The following is a 13,336-nucleotide window of genomic DNA, read 5'->3' as shown; positions in this document are numbered from 1 at the left end:
TGTCAGCGCGACGCAGAGCGCAGCCGCCGCCGCCAAACGGACATGTTGGAGCCCCGCGCCGCCGCCGCCTGCGTCCCCTCCGCCGGCGCACGGGACTGAGCCGGGGCCCGCCGCCTCTGACTGCGCTCGGCCGGCCCAGCCTCGCCGCCTCGGCCTCGGCCGCGGCCCCTTCCTGCTCGGCCTCGGCCCGGGCCTCCGCCGCTCGTCGCCTCCCGGCCTCCTCCTCGCCCCAGGCAGGCCCTGCCGGCTCCCGGCCCCGCTCCGCTGCGGCGCGAGGTCTATGTGACCGGACCGGCGGGCCCGGAGCAGCCGCCGCCGCCGCAACGCGAACATGGACGCCGTCAACGCCTTCAACCAGGAGGTGAGGGGTGCCCGCCCGGGGCAGGGCTGCTGCGGGCCCGCCGGGCCGCTTCTCCCGCCGCCCCGAGGGCTTTGCGAGCACACCGAGGCGGGGCGGGGACGCTTCCTGCTCCGGGTTCCGGGGCGGCGGGCCCGAAGGCGAGGATAGGTCGCGGCCACGGCCGGGGGGCTGACCCCGCGCCCCTCCCCCGCCGTGCCCCCTTCGCCCCCTTCCGGCCGGCGCCGCCTCCGGCCCCGGCCCCTCCAACGTGGCCCCTTGTGCTCCCGGCACGGTTATCGGTTTGGCGGGGCCGAGATCCCGCCCGGGGCTGCAGCGGGGCGCGGGCGGGCGGGCCGGGCGGACTCAGGGCGGGAGTTCCCGCGGCTCGGGGCCCCGGCTCGGCCGCCGCCCGGGCTCTCCTGCTGCTCAGGCCCCGGCGCGTCGGCCGCTGGCTGGACTCTGATCCCGGCCGGCCGAGAGTTAGAGGGTGCCGACCCGCCTCCCGCCTCCCGCGTTGACACGCTCACGAGTAAACACAGGCAGGTTGTTCCTTTGGCCCTTAGAGCCCGGAACGTCCCCCTTCACGACAACGTGACACCTTGAACGTTGAGTGGGAGAGCGAGCAGAGTGTTTGCCCCGCGTTAGTCCACTCGCTCACCCTCACACTCTAACCCCCGCGGTACTCAGTCCTCAGCCCCCCGCTTCTTGAGGAACATTTATTGACACGTGAAAACCTCCCCAAACCGGGAACAAAGCTGCCTGCCGCCTTAAAGCTCTCTAGTTGTATCTCTGATCGTTCCAGGTGCTGCTTTTGGAGCATAAAGTCCAATACCATCTTATTTATCTCAATGGATTTGGGAGGAGGAGGAGGAGACGACCATTGATGCTTTAAAACGCAGTTACAGACTGGAAACTATTGTGGATTGAGTTGGATTATGTTTCCCGTTTCAAATACTAAAGATAAACCAGCACTGAAGAAATCTGATGTCGTAGTTTGACATGTGTTGATGTGGTGTCAGAACTTGCTCCATCCCACGAATAAGACTTTTTTTTTGTGGTTCAACTTTGCGATAGGGTTAGGGTGTTGGCCCCCTGTCGATTTGTAGTGCTATGCTGGGGACCCTCTCTGCAGTTGAGAATGTTGGTTGCTGTACAGATTGCCCACCCTCTCAATACTTGAGCTGATGGGTACATGTCTTCACAGACTTCAGCAGAAAGTGGAGTCAAAGGGTTCATTAGGGACCGACTTCAAAACAGCAAAATGGTATTTTCTGCTCTTAGGTTCCCACTCCAGATATCCCAGCGTTCAACGCTTACTTTGTAGAATTGCCTGGGGTGGTTGCCTCTTGGAGGGCACATTTCAGTTCTTTTCCCTAGCGGGCCCCACCCCCACCCCCGACAGAGCAGGTGCCTGGCAGTGGCAAACAGTTCTTGAATAGATGGGAGCTTACACCAATGCCACAGCCGTTTAGATGTCAGACACACCTCTCAAGATGAAAACTAACTTGGGTGTGTTTAATGAACAAGGAGGTTTTTAATGTACTTTTAAAGGCCAGAAACACTCAATCCTGATTTAAGGTATTGTGGAAGGTGATGTCAAGTACTTTGTTAATGTAGCCATTATTAACTTCTCCACTTAGGCTTTGTAGAATACCAAGGGGGTGGTCAACTCAAGGCCACCAACCTTGCAAGGATAATAGAATTTGAGTCTCAGAGTTAAATGTATAAGGAAATACAGCCCGACACTGCAGTCAGAAGTTGCTTTGAAATACCAAATACTCTTTGAGAAGGGAAATATATTTTTTACCTTTTAAATGGCATAGTGAGTATTTTCTCATGTTCATTTTCCTTTTATTCCTGGTCTTTGTGAACTTGGAGTTAAATTTGTTAGGCTTATGTTTCCATTGCCAACTCTTTCTGTTAAATTGCAATTTAAAACCTATGTTCTTGTGCCTGGATTTGTAGTACTTAGTTTCTACTGTTTCTCCCCATTCAGAAAACATTGCTGATCAGATCCTTGTAACATTGGATCTCCCAAATCTAGTGGGTTCTGTGTGTTCTGGGGTGCCCATGAGGTGTCAGTGAAAACTTAAAAGGAACACTATCAGTTTTGGGTTTTTAGAGAAGGTAGGAGACAGTTTGAAGGGGTGGTAAGACTAAGAAGTAAGTAGTGGCTTGACTCTGGAGCTGTTGGAGAGTAAGGGTGATTGGTCTGGAGAGTGGTGTTTCATGTCTCCCATTTGAATTTCATTTTTAGGCTATGGGGAAACAGTGAAGACTTTAAGTAGTACAATAGCGAGATGTGTTTAGCTTGTAGTGGTGTGGTCTGGGGGAGGCAGGTGTAGTGTAGCTCGGGAGAGTGTGGGCCGAAGGAATTCATGGACCTTGGTGTCTGGTGTTGTATAAACACCTTTTGTCAGCTGGGTGGTGGTGGTGGTGGTGGTGCACACCTTTTATCCCAGCACTAGGGAGACAGATCTATGTGAGTTTGAGGCCAGCCTGGACTACAAGAGCTAGTTCTAGGACAGGTTCCAAAGCTACACAGAGAAATGCTGACTTGAAAACAAACAACCAAAAAACCTTTTGTTGTATTCTATATGCTAAGATAGTGATGGTGCCATCAGTACAAATCAGTCTTCAAGTGGATCAGTGGAGAAGAAGGAAATGTATTTGGTTCTGAAATAGGTTAAGTTGCTGCTGTGTGGAATAGTGTGGATATTTTTGGCAAGCAATTGGGCATGTATTTTTTAGATTCAGAAGTAGTCATGATGGGCAGAGTCACTCTCATATGGGTGCTGATAAAATTTCCAGGGTGCAGGGGAAAGAAAATACCTACTATAGCATACTTGGCTTGTCAGGCATTTTATAGATGTAGTCTATCTAGTTTAATAGACATATTCCTACAGACATCCAGTTACATATAGAAAGGTTTCTCTGTAATGGCAGGCTGTCCTGACATCCAGTTACATATAGAGAAGCTGATTTTCTTCCATCCATCCATCCATCCCAGACAGGGTTTCTTTGCATATCAACTTTGCCTGTCACGGAACTTGCTTTGTAAAGCAGGCTGGCCTTGGAAGGGGCTGATTTTCTTTTTTTAAAGAAGTTAAATAATACACCCAAGGGCACATTTCTAAGCTAATGGCAGAGTCTGGATTTGAATATAGATCTCTCTGCTTAGTTGATGTACTTTGTAGAATACCAAGGGAGTGGTCAACAGATTAAAGATTTATGGCCAAGGAATCTTCTAGGAGTAGTGGAATTTGAAGTTTAGGGTTGAACGGATAAGGAAATAAGTCAGTTGTAATTTTTGGTGGTTCGGTTTTGAGTGATTAGAAGAAACAACTGATTTATGGGTGATGGGAAGGAGAGGCTAACAGTATTCTAGATGTGGCAGGCTGTGTGTTTATGCATGCATGCTACATACACCATAAGATTTTAGTCTGGTAAGAGGTGGGCCCTATCAGATGAGTTTGGGCACTTGGGTTAGTATGTTGTAGCCCCTACTCTCTAATAAATGAAAGGAAGAGGTTTTTAGGGTATGAGGGATGGCTCCGTTAGGAGTGCTAACTGCTCTTCCAGAGGATTCCTATTGGATTCCCAACACCCACTGGAGCCCAGTTCGGGGGATCTGATACATGAAGTAAACTTTAAAGGCAGAGAATTGAGCATATTCAGGGAACAGATATGAAGAGGTGAGTTTAAAGCAGCAAGAGAAGGAAGTTGGGGATAAAAGGCAAAGGACAGATGGGAAAGGATGGAGAAAAGTCTGCCTTGATATAGACGGTAAAGAAGGAAAGTGAAGTTACTAAAGGCACTTATTAACTTGGTATTTAGGTGCTGTGTTCTCTCGAAGACACACTAATAAATAAGTCTTGAAAAAGATGGAATGAGGCAGGTCCGTTATGGCCAGTACTTTGTGCTCTGCTATGCGGTTTTCCTCAATGTGAAAAGTTTAAAATTTTGCTGAAGTTTGTGAAATGAATAAAAGTTACAGGTGCTGATGGCGCATGCCTTTAATCCCAGCACTAGGGAGGTAGAAAGTTACTGAATTTTTAATCCGTTAATTATAGTCATAGGCTTTAAAGGAACATAGCCTGGCCTCCCCACTTATCTATAATTTTAAGATCTTTGATATACGAAAATAATGTAGAAAACATGAGTTACTATTTTTAAATCTAAAAAGTCCCTTTTTTGTCCTCATCTAAGCTATTACTTCCAGCAGAGACAGTCAAATGATGATGAAATGAGATCTGTGAACAATAAAGATGGAGTCTGTGTTTGTACATATGTTGCTTATTTGCATATTCTTAAACATGCTCACATTAATTCTACAGAGAATCCATTTTTGGTGATAAACTGTAATAAACTTTGTCAAATGTGTTTCTGTGCACATCCACTCTGACAGTTGTCCTTACTTTTCATTTTGACTCCTTTAGATCCATAAATGTTAAGGACCACAGCAAACTGTATTTCTGTATGTGTTAGAAATTTAAACTGAAAATATATTATGGGGGAAACCTTTTCATGCAGCAGCAGCCGCCACCTCTGGAAAGCACTGTTGGGTGCTTGTGAGTAAGTGAATGGAAAAGGAATCTGGGTTTGGACTCAGACCACGGAAGTGAAGGGAAACACGCGTAGTTTATTACTCATTTTATCTTTAAAATCAGACAAATTAAGCTATGAATATTTGTTAGGAACTGATGCTCTGCCATTCTTGACTCAGCACTTTTACTGAGAATTCTAGTGAGTAGGGCTTGCTGCCCTTCCTCTTCATTGTGACTGGTAGTCAGGATTGTTCAGTGGGATTTAGATCTTTGTCGAGGCTGAATTTTCACTGCAGATTTCTTAATCATTGTTTAAGTGATCTTAGTGGGAAAGGGTTCAGAATGATCTTATGGTGTGGAGGAACATACTGTTGTGCTCGTTGGTTCTTGCATTGGACTGTGTTTGGATCCCATCGGTTACAGTTTTCTTCTGTCCCCAGCTCTCATTCTCTTCCCACAGTAAGGGAAGGAAAGCTGTCCCACAGCATTTATCCCCAATGTTCTTGGTAAAAAAAACACGTTCCTCTTTACATTATTTGTCAACTATTTTATTTTAGAAAAAGTTGCCTACATAAGTAATAAATTGACATAGTAATTTAAGAGTAGCAGAAATATTTGGTTTCTAAATATGATGGAGCAGAATTGAGGATAACCCATCCATAGCTAATAATAGAAAGATGGCAAAATGGTGGTTTTGTTTGTTGAAAGCCAGAAACAAATTGTAGGAGTGTACACATTTAAATCTCATTCTAAATATACCTTGATAACACAGTTTATTACACACCCTGACCATGCTTGTTGTGTTCAGCATATGTGTGGCTTGTTGAGTCCATTCCGTGCTGTATAGTTAAAGCTCTTACTTACCATAGCCCTGATTAGTCTGAAAACCAGTGAAACTCGGAAGCAGTTAAGAACTAGAAACTAGGGTTGTTTTTTTATCAGGGACAAGTGGTATCCTCACAAAAGTTCTCAATTGTGTTTGGATGATTGGAACATCTTGGTATTAACCCATGTGGTCGGTAATCCCAGCTGGAGCAGACCCTAGATGGGCAGAATAGTTGACACTCAGTGCAGTTTTTCTTCCCCAAACACCCTTTTCTATAAAATTACTTTCAGACATAATAGATAATGCCCAGAGAAGAAATTTGTCTGGACATGGTGGTTCATGCCTTTAATCCCAGCACTTGGTAGGGAGACAGAGGCATGTGGATCTCTCCAGTCCAAGGCCAGCCTGGTCTACAAAGCCATTACCAAGACAGCCAGGGCTATATTGAGAAACCCTATCTTGAAAAACTTGAACTTTATACATATACATAGAATCATACCACTTATAGGTAAGTATCACAGTGGAAAGTGGTTGGTTAGTGCCTAATAAGTCTTTTCTTTTTCTTTTTTTTTTTTTAAGAGTAGTGAAATTTGCTGTGTGTTAACTTTCACAGTGGTAGTAGAGAATAGTATAATAGTATGCTAATCTCTTCAGGTTTTAAGTTTGTTTTATCAATGGCTGCTAAACTTTTAGTCTTTTGTTCAGTAGACAGTTAATCTTTTGTTCAGTAGACAGTTAAATGACTAGATTTATCTATACTCCTAATAAAAGATGTTCCACAGAGTTGAAGTAGCAGGTGACCAGGCAGGAAGCCCCTGGTTGTCTAGTAGGAACTCATAAAAAGCCTACTTGACAACAAGATTGAGCAGTCCTATCATCATCTATGTGTACATCATTGATTTTATTGTCAGTTGTCATCTCGGTCAAAAAGTTACCCTGACAGGGACTTGCTCTGGTCACCTGGGTTTAATCCCCTGAGCATAAGTGAGGGTGAACGAGGCTACCAACTCCATAAAGCTGTTGTCTGGCCTCCACATATGCTTTCAAGCATCATACGTGTTTGTTTTTTAATTCACTGATGATTTCCCCCCAAAGCCAATGTCTGTTTCTACCATGTTTATTAACCACTATTAACGTCTACATAAATTCCCACTACTGTTTGTCATTTAGTAATGACATTCTGCATGATTTTTGTTCATGAGCTGTTTAGTTTTAAAGCTTCATATTCATTATATATTTGTTCAAAGCTGGTCCTGGCTCTTGGCAAATATATTAAATGGGAGGAGACAGTCCCATCACCAGCATAGTTTGAATGTATTGTTCAATCAAGCACACGAATATACACAGGTACATCACAAGACTGGAGAGAGACACTGAATCCATGGAAGCCTCAATTCTGTACCCTCTTTGAACATGGCTGCATACATTGGAACTGGCAGCCTAGGTGGGGAAGTGGGTGTTTCCCCATGAATTTCAGTGTTATTAATTCAAGTACTTACCAGTAAGAAGGACAGACGAAGCTTTAATGTGTTTAGACCCGATCCAATACCCCTTCCATTCTTGTGGCAGGGTCGCCCCTCTCTGAAGTGTGCTGTTGTGTTAGAGCGAGGGTTGACGAACTCTGTAGTCTGTCACCACCCTGAGAGTCTTCCTGTACTCTCATGAAGGTTCTGTTTTGTCTTTTCCTTGTTCTTGGTTAGTATTAATTTTTTACCTGAAGCAAAATTAGAAAGTCCTACCTATATAGGGTACAACTATATAACTTATATATACAACTCTGTAACATGTCTTTTAAGTTTTTTAGAATTTTTGTGTATAAGTAATTTGCCTGTGTGGTATGTATGTGCACCATGTGTGCAGTACTGGCAAAGCCCTGAAAAGGATGTTAGATTTCCTAGAATTGGAGTTATGGATGACTGTGAGCCACCATGTGCTTACTGGGAACCTGGTTCCTCTGTAAGAGCAGCAAGTTCTCTTAACCATTGAGCCACATAGCTCTTTAGGAAACAAGGTATTTTTTAAATTTATGCCTGGGCTGAGGAGATGGCTGACTTGGTAAAGCATTTGCCGTACAAACATGAGGATCCCAGCACCCACATATATAATGTAATGCTAGCAGTGGGTCCCGGGGGCATGGCCTTTCTCCAGAAGATGGAAGGCAATAGAGGAAAACGTGTAATGTTGACCTCTGACCTCCACACGCACATACTCACCACACTTGTTTGTTGTTACTGGTGTGGACGAACAGAGGCTGACAGACCCCCAGGGCCTGATTTGCAGCCAGTTGTCAGCCCCCTGGTGGGCACTGAGGACTGAACTCAGGTCCTCTGCAAGGACAGCCATTGCGGTCTCTCCACTTTTTAAAAGGTGCATGTCACCTGATTCCTAAAACTTACCAAGTATTAGTCAGTCCACTTTAGAAAGGGCTGGCTAAGCTTGAAACAGGGTCTTTGTAGCTCTGGCTGGCATATAGCAGTGTAGCCCAGACCGGTTTCTGAGCTTGCAGCAGTGCCCGGCTCTGCCTCAGGTGCTGGAATAACATGTGTGCACCACCATTGTGGCTGTCCAGATTTGTTGTCCACTGTTCTGAAAACCAGTGAAGTACATTTTTAGAATGTAGTTCTATTATAAATTATATTTCAAAACTTTAAAAACTCAAAAATGTTTCATTATAACATACCATTTCGTTGTTTTCTTGCCTGATGCTGGCTTTCTGTCAGACTGAAAACTATGCACTAGCCAGTTATATGGCTTTTGTTGGTTCTGAGTCTAAGGCTTGTTCAGGGGGTGTCTTTGTTTTTGACATGATATTATATAAGTTACCAGAGGAGATTATTTGAGGAAAAACAGAAGTGAGGCAGTATCTTGTGTTTGTTCATTAAATAACAGCTAGGTGCTATAGCCAGTGTTATAAATTTGCCTAAATGCTTTAAAAAAAAAAACTTAATTTTATTTTCTTACAATAAAACTTTTATGTCTTTGAACCAAGTTGTTTTTTATTTCTTTCTCTATTGAAGTCTAGGAGGAAATAATTAGTTCATGAAAATGTTTCTTCATAGGTATTTCATTGATATATGAGTTCAAAGTTCACTAGTAAAGCTAATAATAAAACTTGTTGAAACCAGGCTCTGTGTTAGTAAAGTAGAGCCATGGCCATGGATAACACATGGACATTCTCAGTAATCGAGTGTGTGATGGTGTGTGCGCATGTCCCACAGTGTGCACGTGGGCTCAGAGCAGTGACCACAAGCACCTTTGCCCTCATACATTATTAGCCTCACCTTCTGGCACATTTCTTCAGCAAGTGAAAAGGCGTTTTGGATTGACTGCAGTTGGGTGGATCAAGATGGAGGTAAGGAATAGAAAAGGCCTGGTATTGGAAACTGGAGCTGAATTGTCAAAACCCTGGCGAGGGTAGTGGCACTTGGTTCTGAAGTGACTGTGAATACGGGTTAGATTTTGGAAATTGTAGGGGAGGTTCTCCAAAATGAAGAATAAATTGAGGTATAGTTTAGGACAAATCATCAGAAATTACTTTGAAAGGTTCTTCTTCCAGCAGTAAATGGTAACAATTTTGGGTTAGTAAATAATTTGGAAAGTAGGATAAAGCGAGTTAATATTGCTTGTTATATTACTATATTGTTTTGTTAATGCATGTAGAAATACATGAAGCTCAGCTAAAATGGCTTTGATTTAATATTAACTAATCTTTACATTTGCATGATTTTATTTTGTAAAATGTTTCTCTAAGGTCTGGGATTAGAACATTTGCATTTGTAGGAAAATGTGATGAGGGGAAAAATTAGGAAAGAGGGTTTCTTGACACTTGAATTTAAGAATATTATGTATAACTTTGCTTGTGAAAATATCTGGTTTGAAATCTGGTTCTAGAAATCTGAGGGGTAGGTTTTATAAAGAAGCAGGCGGGGAAATGTGCTATTCACAGGGACCAAAGGCCTTGAGTTGGAGTGTGTATCAGTGTGAGAGCACTTGCCAATCATGGAGACCCAAGGGTCATCCCCAGTGCCAAGAATAGAGAGAGGGGAAGGAAAGACGTTGTTCATGGAAACAATGAAATATCTTTCTCCTGATTATTTTAAAAACTTAACCACCTTTTATAGTTTAACTTTTCTGTTTATGATAGGTTTGGAATTGTAATTGGTTTGGTTTAAACATGTAAGTTTTAAATGATTTGATACCAGGAAATAGAATTTACATGAAAATAAATTATTAGTAATTAAATACACTTAAAACAGTTTCACAGATTGGCATTTCATGCCCACAAAGCCCACAAAGAATTATAAAAAGTTTTATTAAGTATTTTCAAGTGAGCTGGCAGTATATAGCTAAGTTCATTATACCTTCCAAAATTAGCAAGCAGTGTAGACTGTTAACTTCAGTCAAACTGTATTTCATGGACAAGTCATACCTGATACTAGTGAGTTTCTATAGTTGACTTTCTCCCCCCCCCCCCCCGCCCCCCAAGACAGGGTTTCTCTGTAGCTTTGGAGGCTGTCCTGGAACTCGCTGCCTGCCTCTGCCTCCAGAGTGCTGGGATTAAAGGCATGCACCACTGACACCCAGCCGATTTTTGGTTTTTCAAGATAGTATCCTTCCACATAGCCCTGGCTGTCCTGGAACTCCTTATTTATAGACCAGGCCTGCCTCTTATGGTATTAAAGGCCTGCACCACCTTACCAGTTTATAGCTGAAACAAAGTGCAAGTTAGGCAGTTTTAAATTAGAAAATGAAAGAAAATTAATTGCAGTAAATGCTATACCTGCTTATCTTAAATAAGGGGTTTTAGTATTTTTTTCCCTGAGAGCTGGGATCACCAATGCCCGGCAATTGTGAGAATTTTGAGAGCATCCCATTTTTGCCTTGGGTACATTTCCATTTCTGGAAGTAAAATTGGTTGAAGGTTATGGGGTCTTTTTTTAGTTCTTGTTATTATAACTTCATATCTCTCTGAGTAATTGAAATGCATCAGCTATATCTCACCAGCTTTTGGCTTTGATGCACTCAACACCATAGACACATGAAGAATTGTGGCTCATTTTAATTTATACTCGGAGTTTTGCTTGGTAAGGTTGCTCATTGGTGTACTGTTTATTAACATTTCCGTTGTTAATTGAGTTCACTGTAGATTTTGAGTTTCACTCTCTTTGAGTTTTTTAGTTGTATTTATGGAGAGAAGGGGAGTGTACTACCGCACATGTGGAGGTCAGAGGACTTAACCTGCAGGACCCTGGAGTCCAGGGCGTCAGACTTAAGCCGAGCACCTTTGCCTGGGGAGCCAGCTTACAGGCCCTTTCTTGCTGTGTGTACCTGCTCTCATAGCTCTGGTCACAGGAAACGTCTTTCATGGAGAAGGGTATAGCAGTGCTTGTTTTGTTGTGCTTTCTCAAACGTAGTTGAGTACTTTCTCAAACGTAGCTTTGTTAAATGACACTAAAGCCCTAAAATGAAATGCTGTGTCAGAGGGCACTTTCCATACCTGTCAGCGAATTGTGGCAATAATTGTATGGAGTTGTTTATGTCATTAAACACCCCAGTTGTGCTGGCATTAACTTGATTTGGTGTGAGCTGGTGCATCTGATACACTGAGTCAAGTGCTCACAAGAGGGGGGGGGTGGAGTGCTTTCCATACCTGTCTCACTGGAGGCCCGCACACCTGCTGCTGTTGCTGTGCATGCATGACTCTCAGAAGCGGTCTCCCCTTTTTGTACCATGTGTATGTACGCGTGGGAGTTTCAGGATGAACTCCAGGAGTGAGTGCTAGGGATCCAACTTAGCCTTTGGTGACGAGTGCCTTGCTAGCTAGCTATCTTACTGCCCAGTCTTAGGGTATGGGCTTTCTGTTTGGTTGTTGTTGCTTGTGTTTGTTTTTGTTAAACTTTGCAAGACTTAAAGGAAAAATGCTTTGTCATCTTGGAGTTTATATAATAGCAAAAGACAGAATGGTAATGCTAGATATACTTAAAATCCATTGTGAAATAAATTTGAGAAAAAGTTTTCAAGGGAAAGGAAGGTTGGGCTATGTATGTACCCTTTGAAAGAAACTTAAAGGAAAAAGTACTTAAGGAATTTAAGAAGTAAAAAAAATGTTTAAGCTGGCCATTGGTGGTGCATGACTTTAGTCCCAGCACTCAGGGGGCAAGGCAGATGGAGCTAGTTCCAGAGAAGTTCCAGAACGGGCTCCAAAGCTACACAGAGAAACCCTGTCTCAAAGTTTACGGTGCTGAGGAGATAGCCCAGCCCATGGCAGCACATCCTGGAAATCCGATGGGGGAGGCAGGGACAGTCATATCCGCCAGTCTGGACAGCTCATGCCCTGCAAATTCAGTGAGAGGTCCTGTGTCAGGCAGTGAGGACACTCAACTTAGTTCTCTGGCCTCAGTGGCATACACACACTAACAAACATACAGGCTACACTCCTTTCTTAAGACTGGAGCTGGAGGGGTGGTTTACTGGTTAAGAAGAGCTTTTGCTTTTTCCAAGGTCCTGGGTTAGAGTCACAGCACCCACATACATGGTGTTCACAGCTGTCCATAACTTTGGTTCTAGGATACACATGATACATGCAAAACACTGCTATGTAACTTCTTAATGATTTTCATTTCCTTAATAGCTTCATTTCAAGAGTAGAATTCATACGTAGAGTCTATACTGGTTCATTTTATTTCTACCAAAAATCAGAACGTTTTTACTAACAGTTTATAACAGAAAAAAAAAAAAAAAAACCTTTTTTGTCAAGTAAAGACAGCCTAACTTTTTTCCCCCAGAAATATGTTGGCTATGACTTCATCCTGAATCAATTAGAAAAATAGAGGTAAGGTGAGGGTATCAAGTAGTTTTAATAAATAGCATTAGGACTATCAGTTGAGGACCTCCTAGAAATAAGCCCACCACCCCCTTTTAAAATTAAAACTACTGGATGACTTAATCTAAACATGCAGAATGTATAAAGTGAAATGAAACTTGGTTTAAGTAGAAGTGATTTCCACACTACCTAAATAGATAGGAAAGACTATAAAACCCCAGCATGTCACCATGAAGATGGGGTTTGTTAGAGGTGACGATGAAAAAATGTCAGATGTTAACAAAATGAATGAGCACTGTTTTATTTAAAGCAACGAACACACCTCTGCATGGGTACCAACGTCGATTCCTTGAACCTGGGACTGTTATCGCTGTACCCAAAAAAAAAAAAAAAAAAAAAAAAATTGGGGTTGAATGGTCTCCGCATGGAGTGATTATCCTGGATTATCTGAGAGGGCTCTGTATAATCACAAAGGGTACTTATCCAAGGGTCAGAAGGAAGTAAGACAAGGCAAGCGGCGGTCAGAGGGGGAGAAGGCTTGTGCTGATGCCTTGGGTAGAAAGAGGCTGTGCACCATAGGCAGTGTGGTCAGCCAGTAGAAACTGAAATAGCAAGAAATGGATTCTGCCCCAGACTCTGAAGGAGTGCAGCCATCCACCATATTGACGTTGACAATGAAAGTCGACTCCAAATACAAGGTGTATGCCTACCCTTGTGCTCCTTGTCTAAGTCTGTTTACTGGATGAGGGGTGAGGATGAGGAGGCTAGCAGGAAAGAGGACAGTGTCAAGGCTAGGCTTA

General features: G+C 43.3%; 1 protein-coding gene across 1 annotated transcript in view; it reads left to right on the top strand.

Moving 5' to 3' along the window:
• The first annotated feature begins 210 nt into the window (after nucleotides 1-210).
• Scaf4 (SR-related CTD associated factor 4) overlaps nucleotides 211-13,336 on the top strand; it is a 51,772-nt gene continuing 38,646 nt past the window's right edge. The window contains exon 1 of the mRNA XM_051191873.1: nucleotides 211-361. Coding sequence (XP_051047830.1) covers nucleotides 332-361 — 30 coding nt within the window. The 5' untranslated portion in view covers nucleotides 211-331. The remainder of the gene's footprint in view (nucleotides 362-13,336) is intronic.

The sequence above is a fragment of the Phodopus roborovskii genome, unplaced genomic scaffold, assembly GCF_943737965.1.
Source record: "Phodopus roborovskii unplaced genomic scaffold, PHOROB, whole genome shotgun sequence".
Taxonomy (NCBI): domain Eukaryota; kingdom Metazoa; phylum Chordata; class Mammalia; order Rodentia; family Cricetidae; genus Phodopus; species Phodopus roborovskii.
The sequence above is the reverse complement of the archived record's forward strand: the minus strand, read 5'-3'. Positions and strand labels throughout refer to the sequence as shown.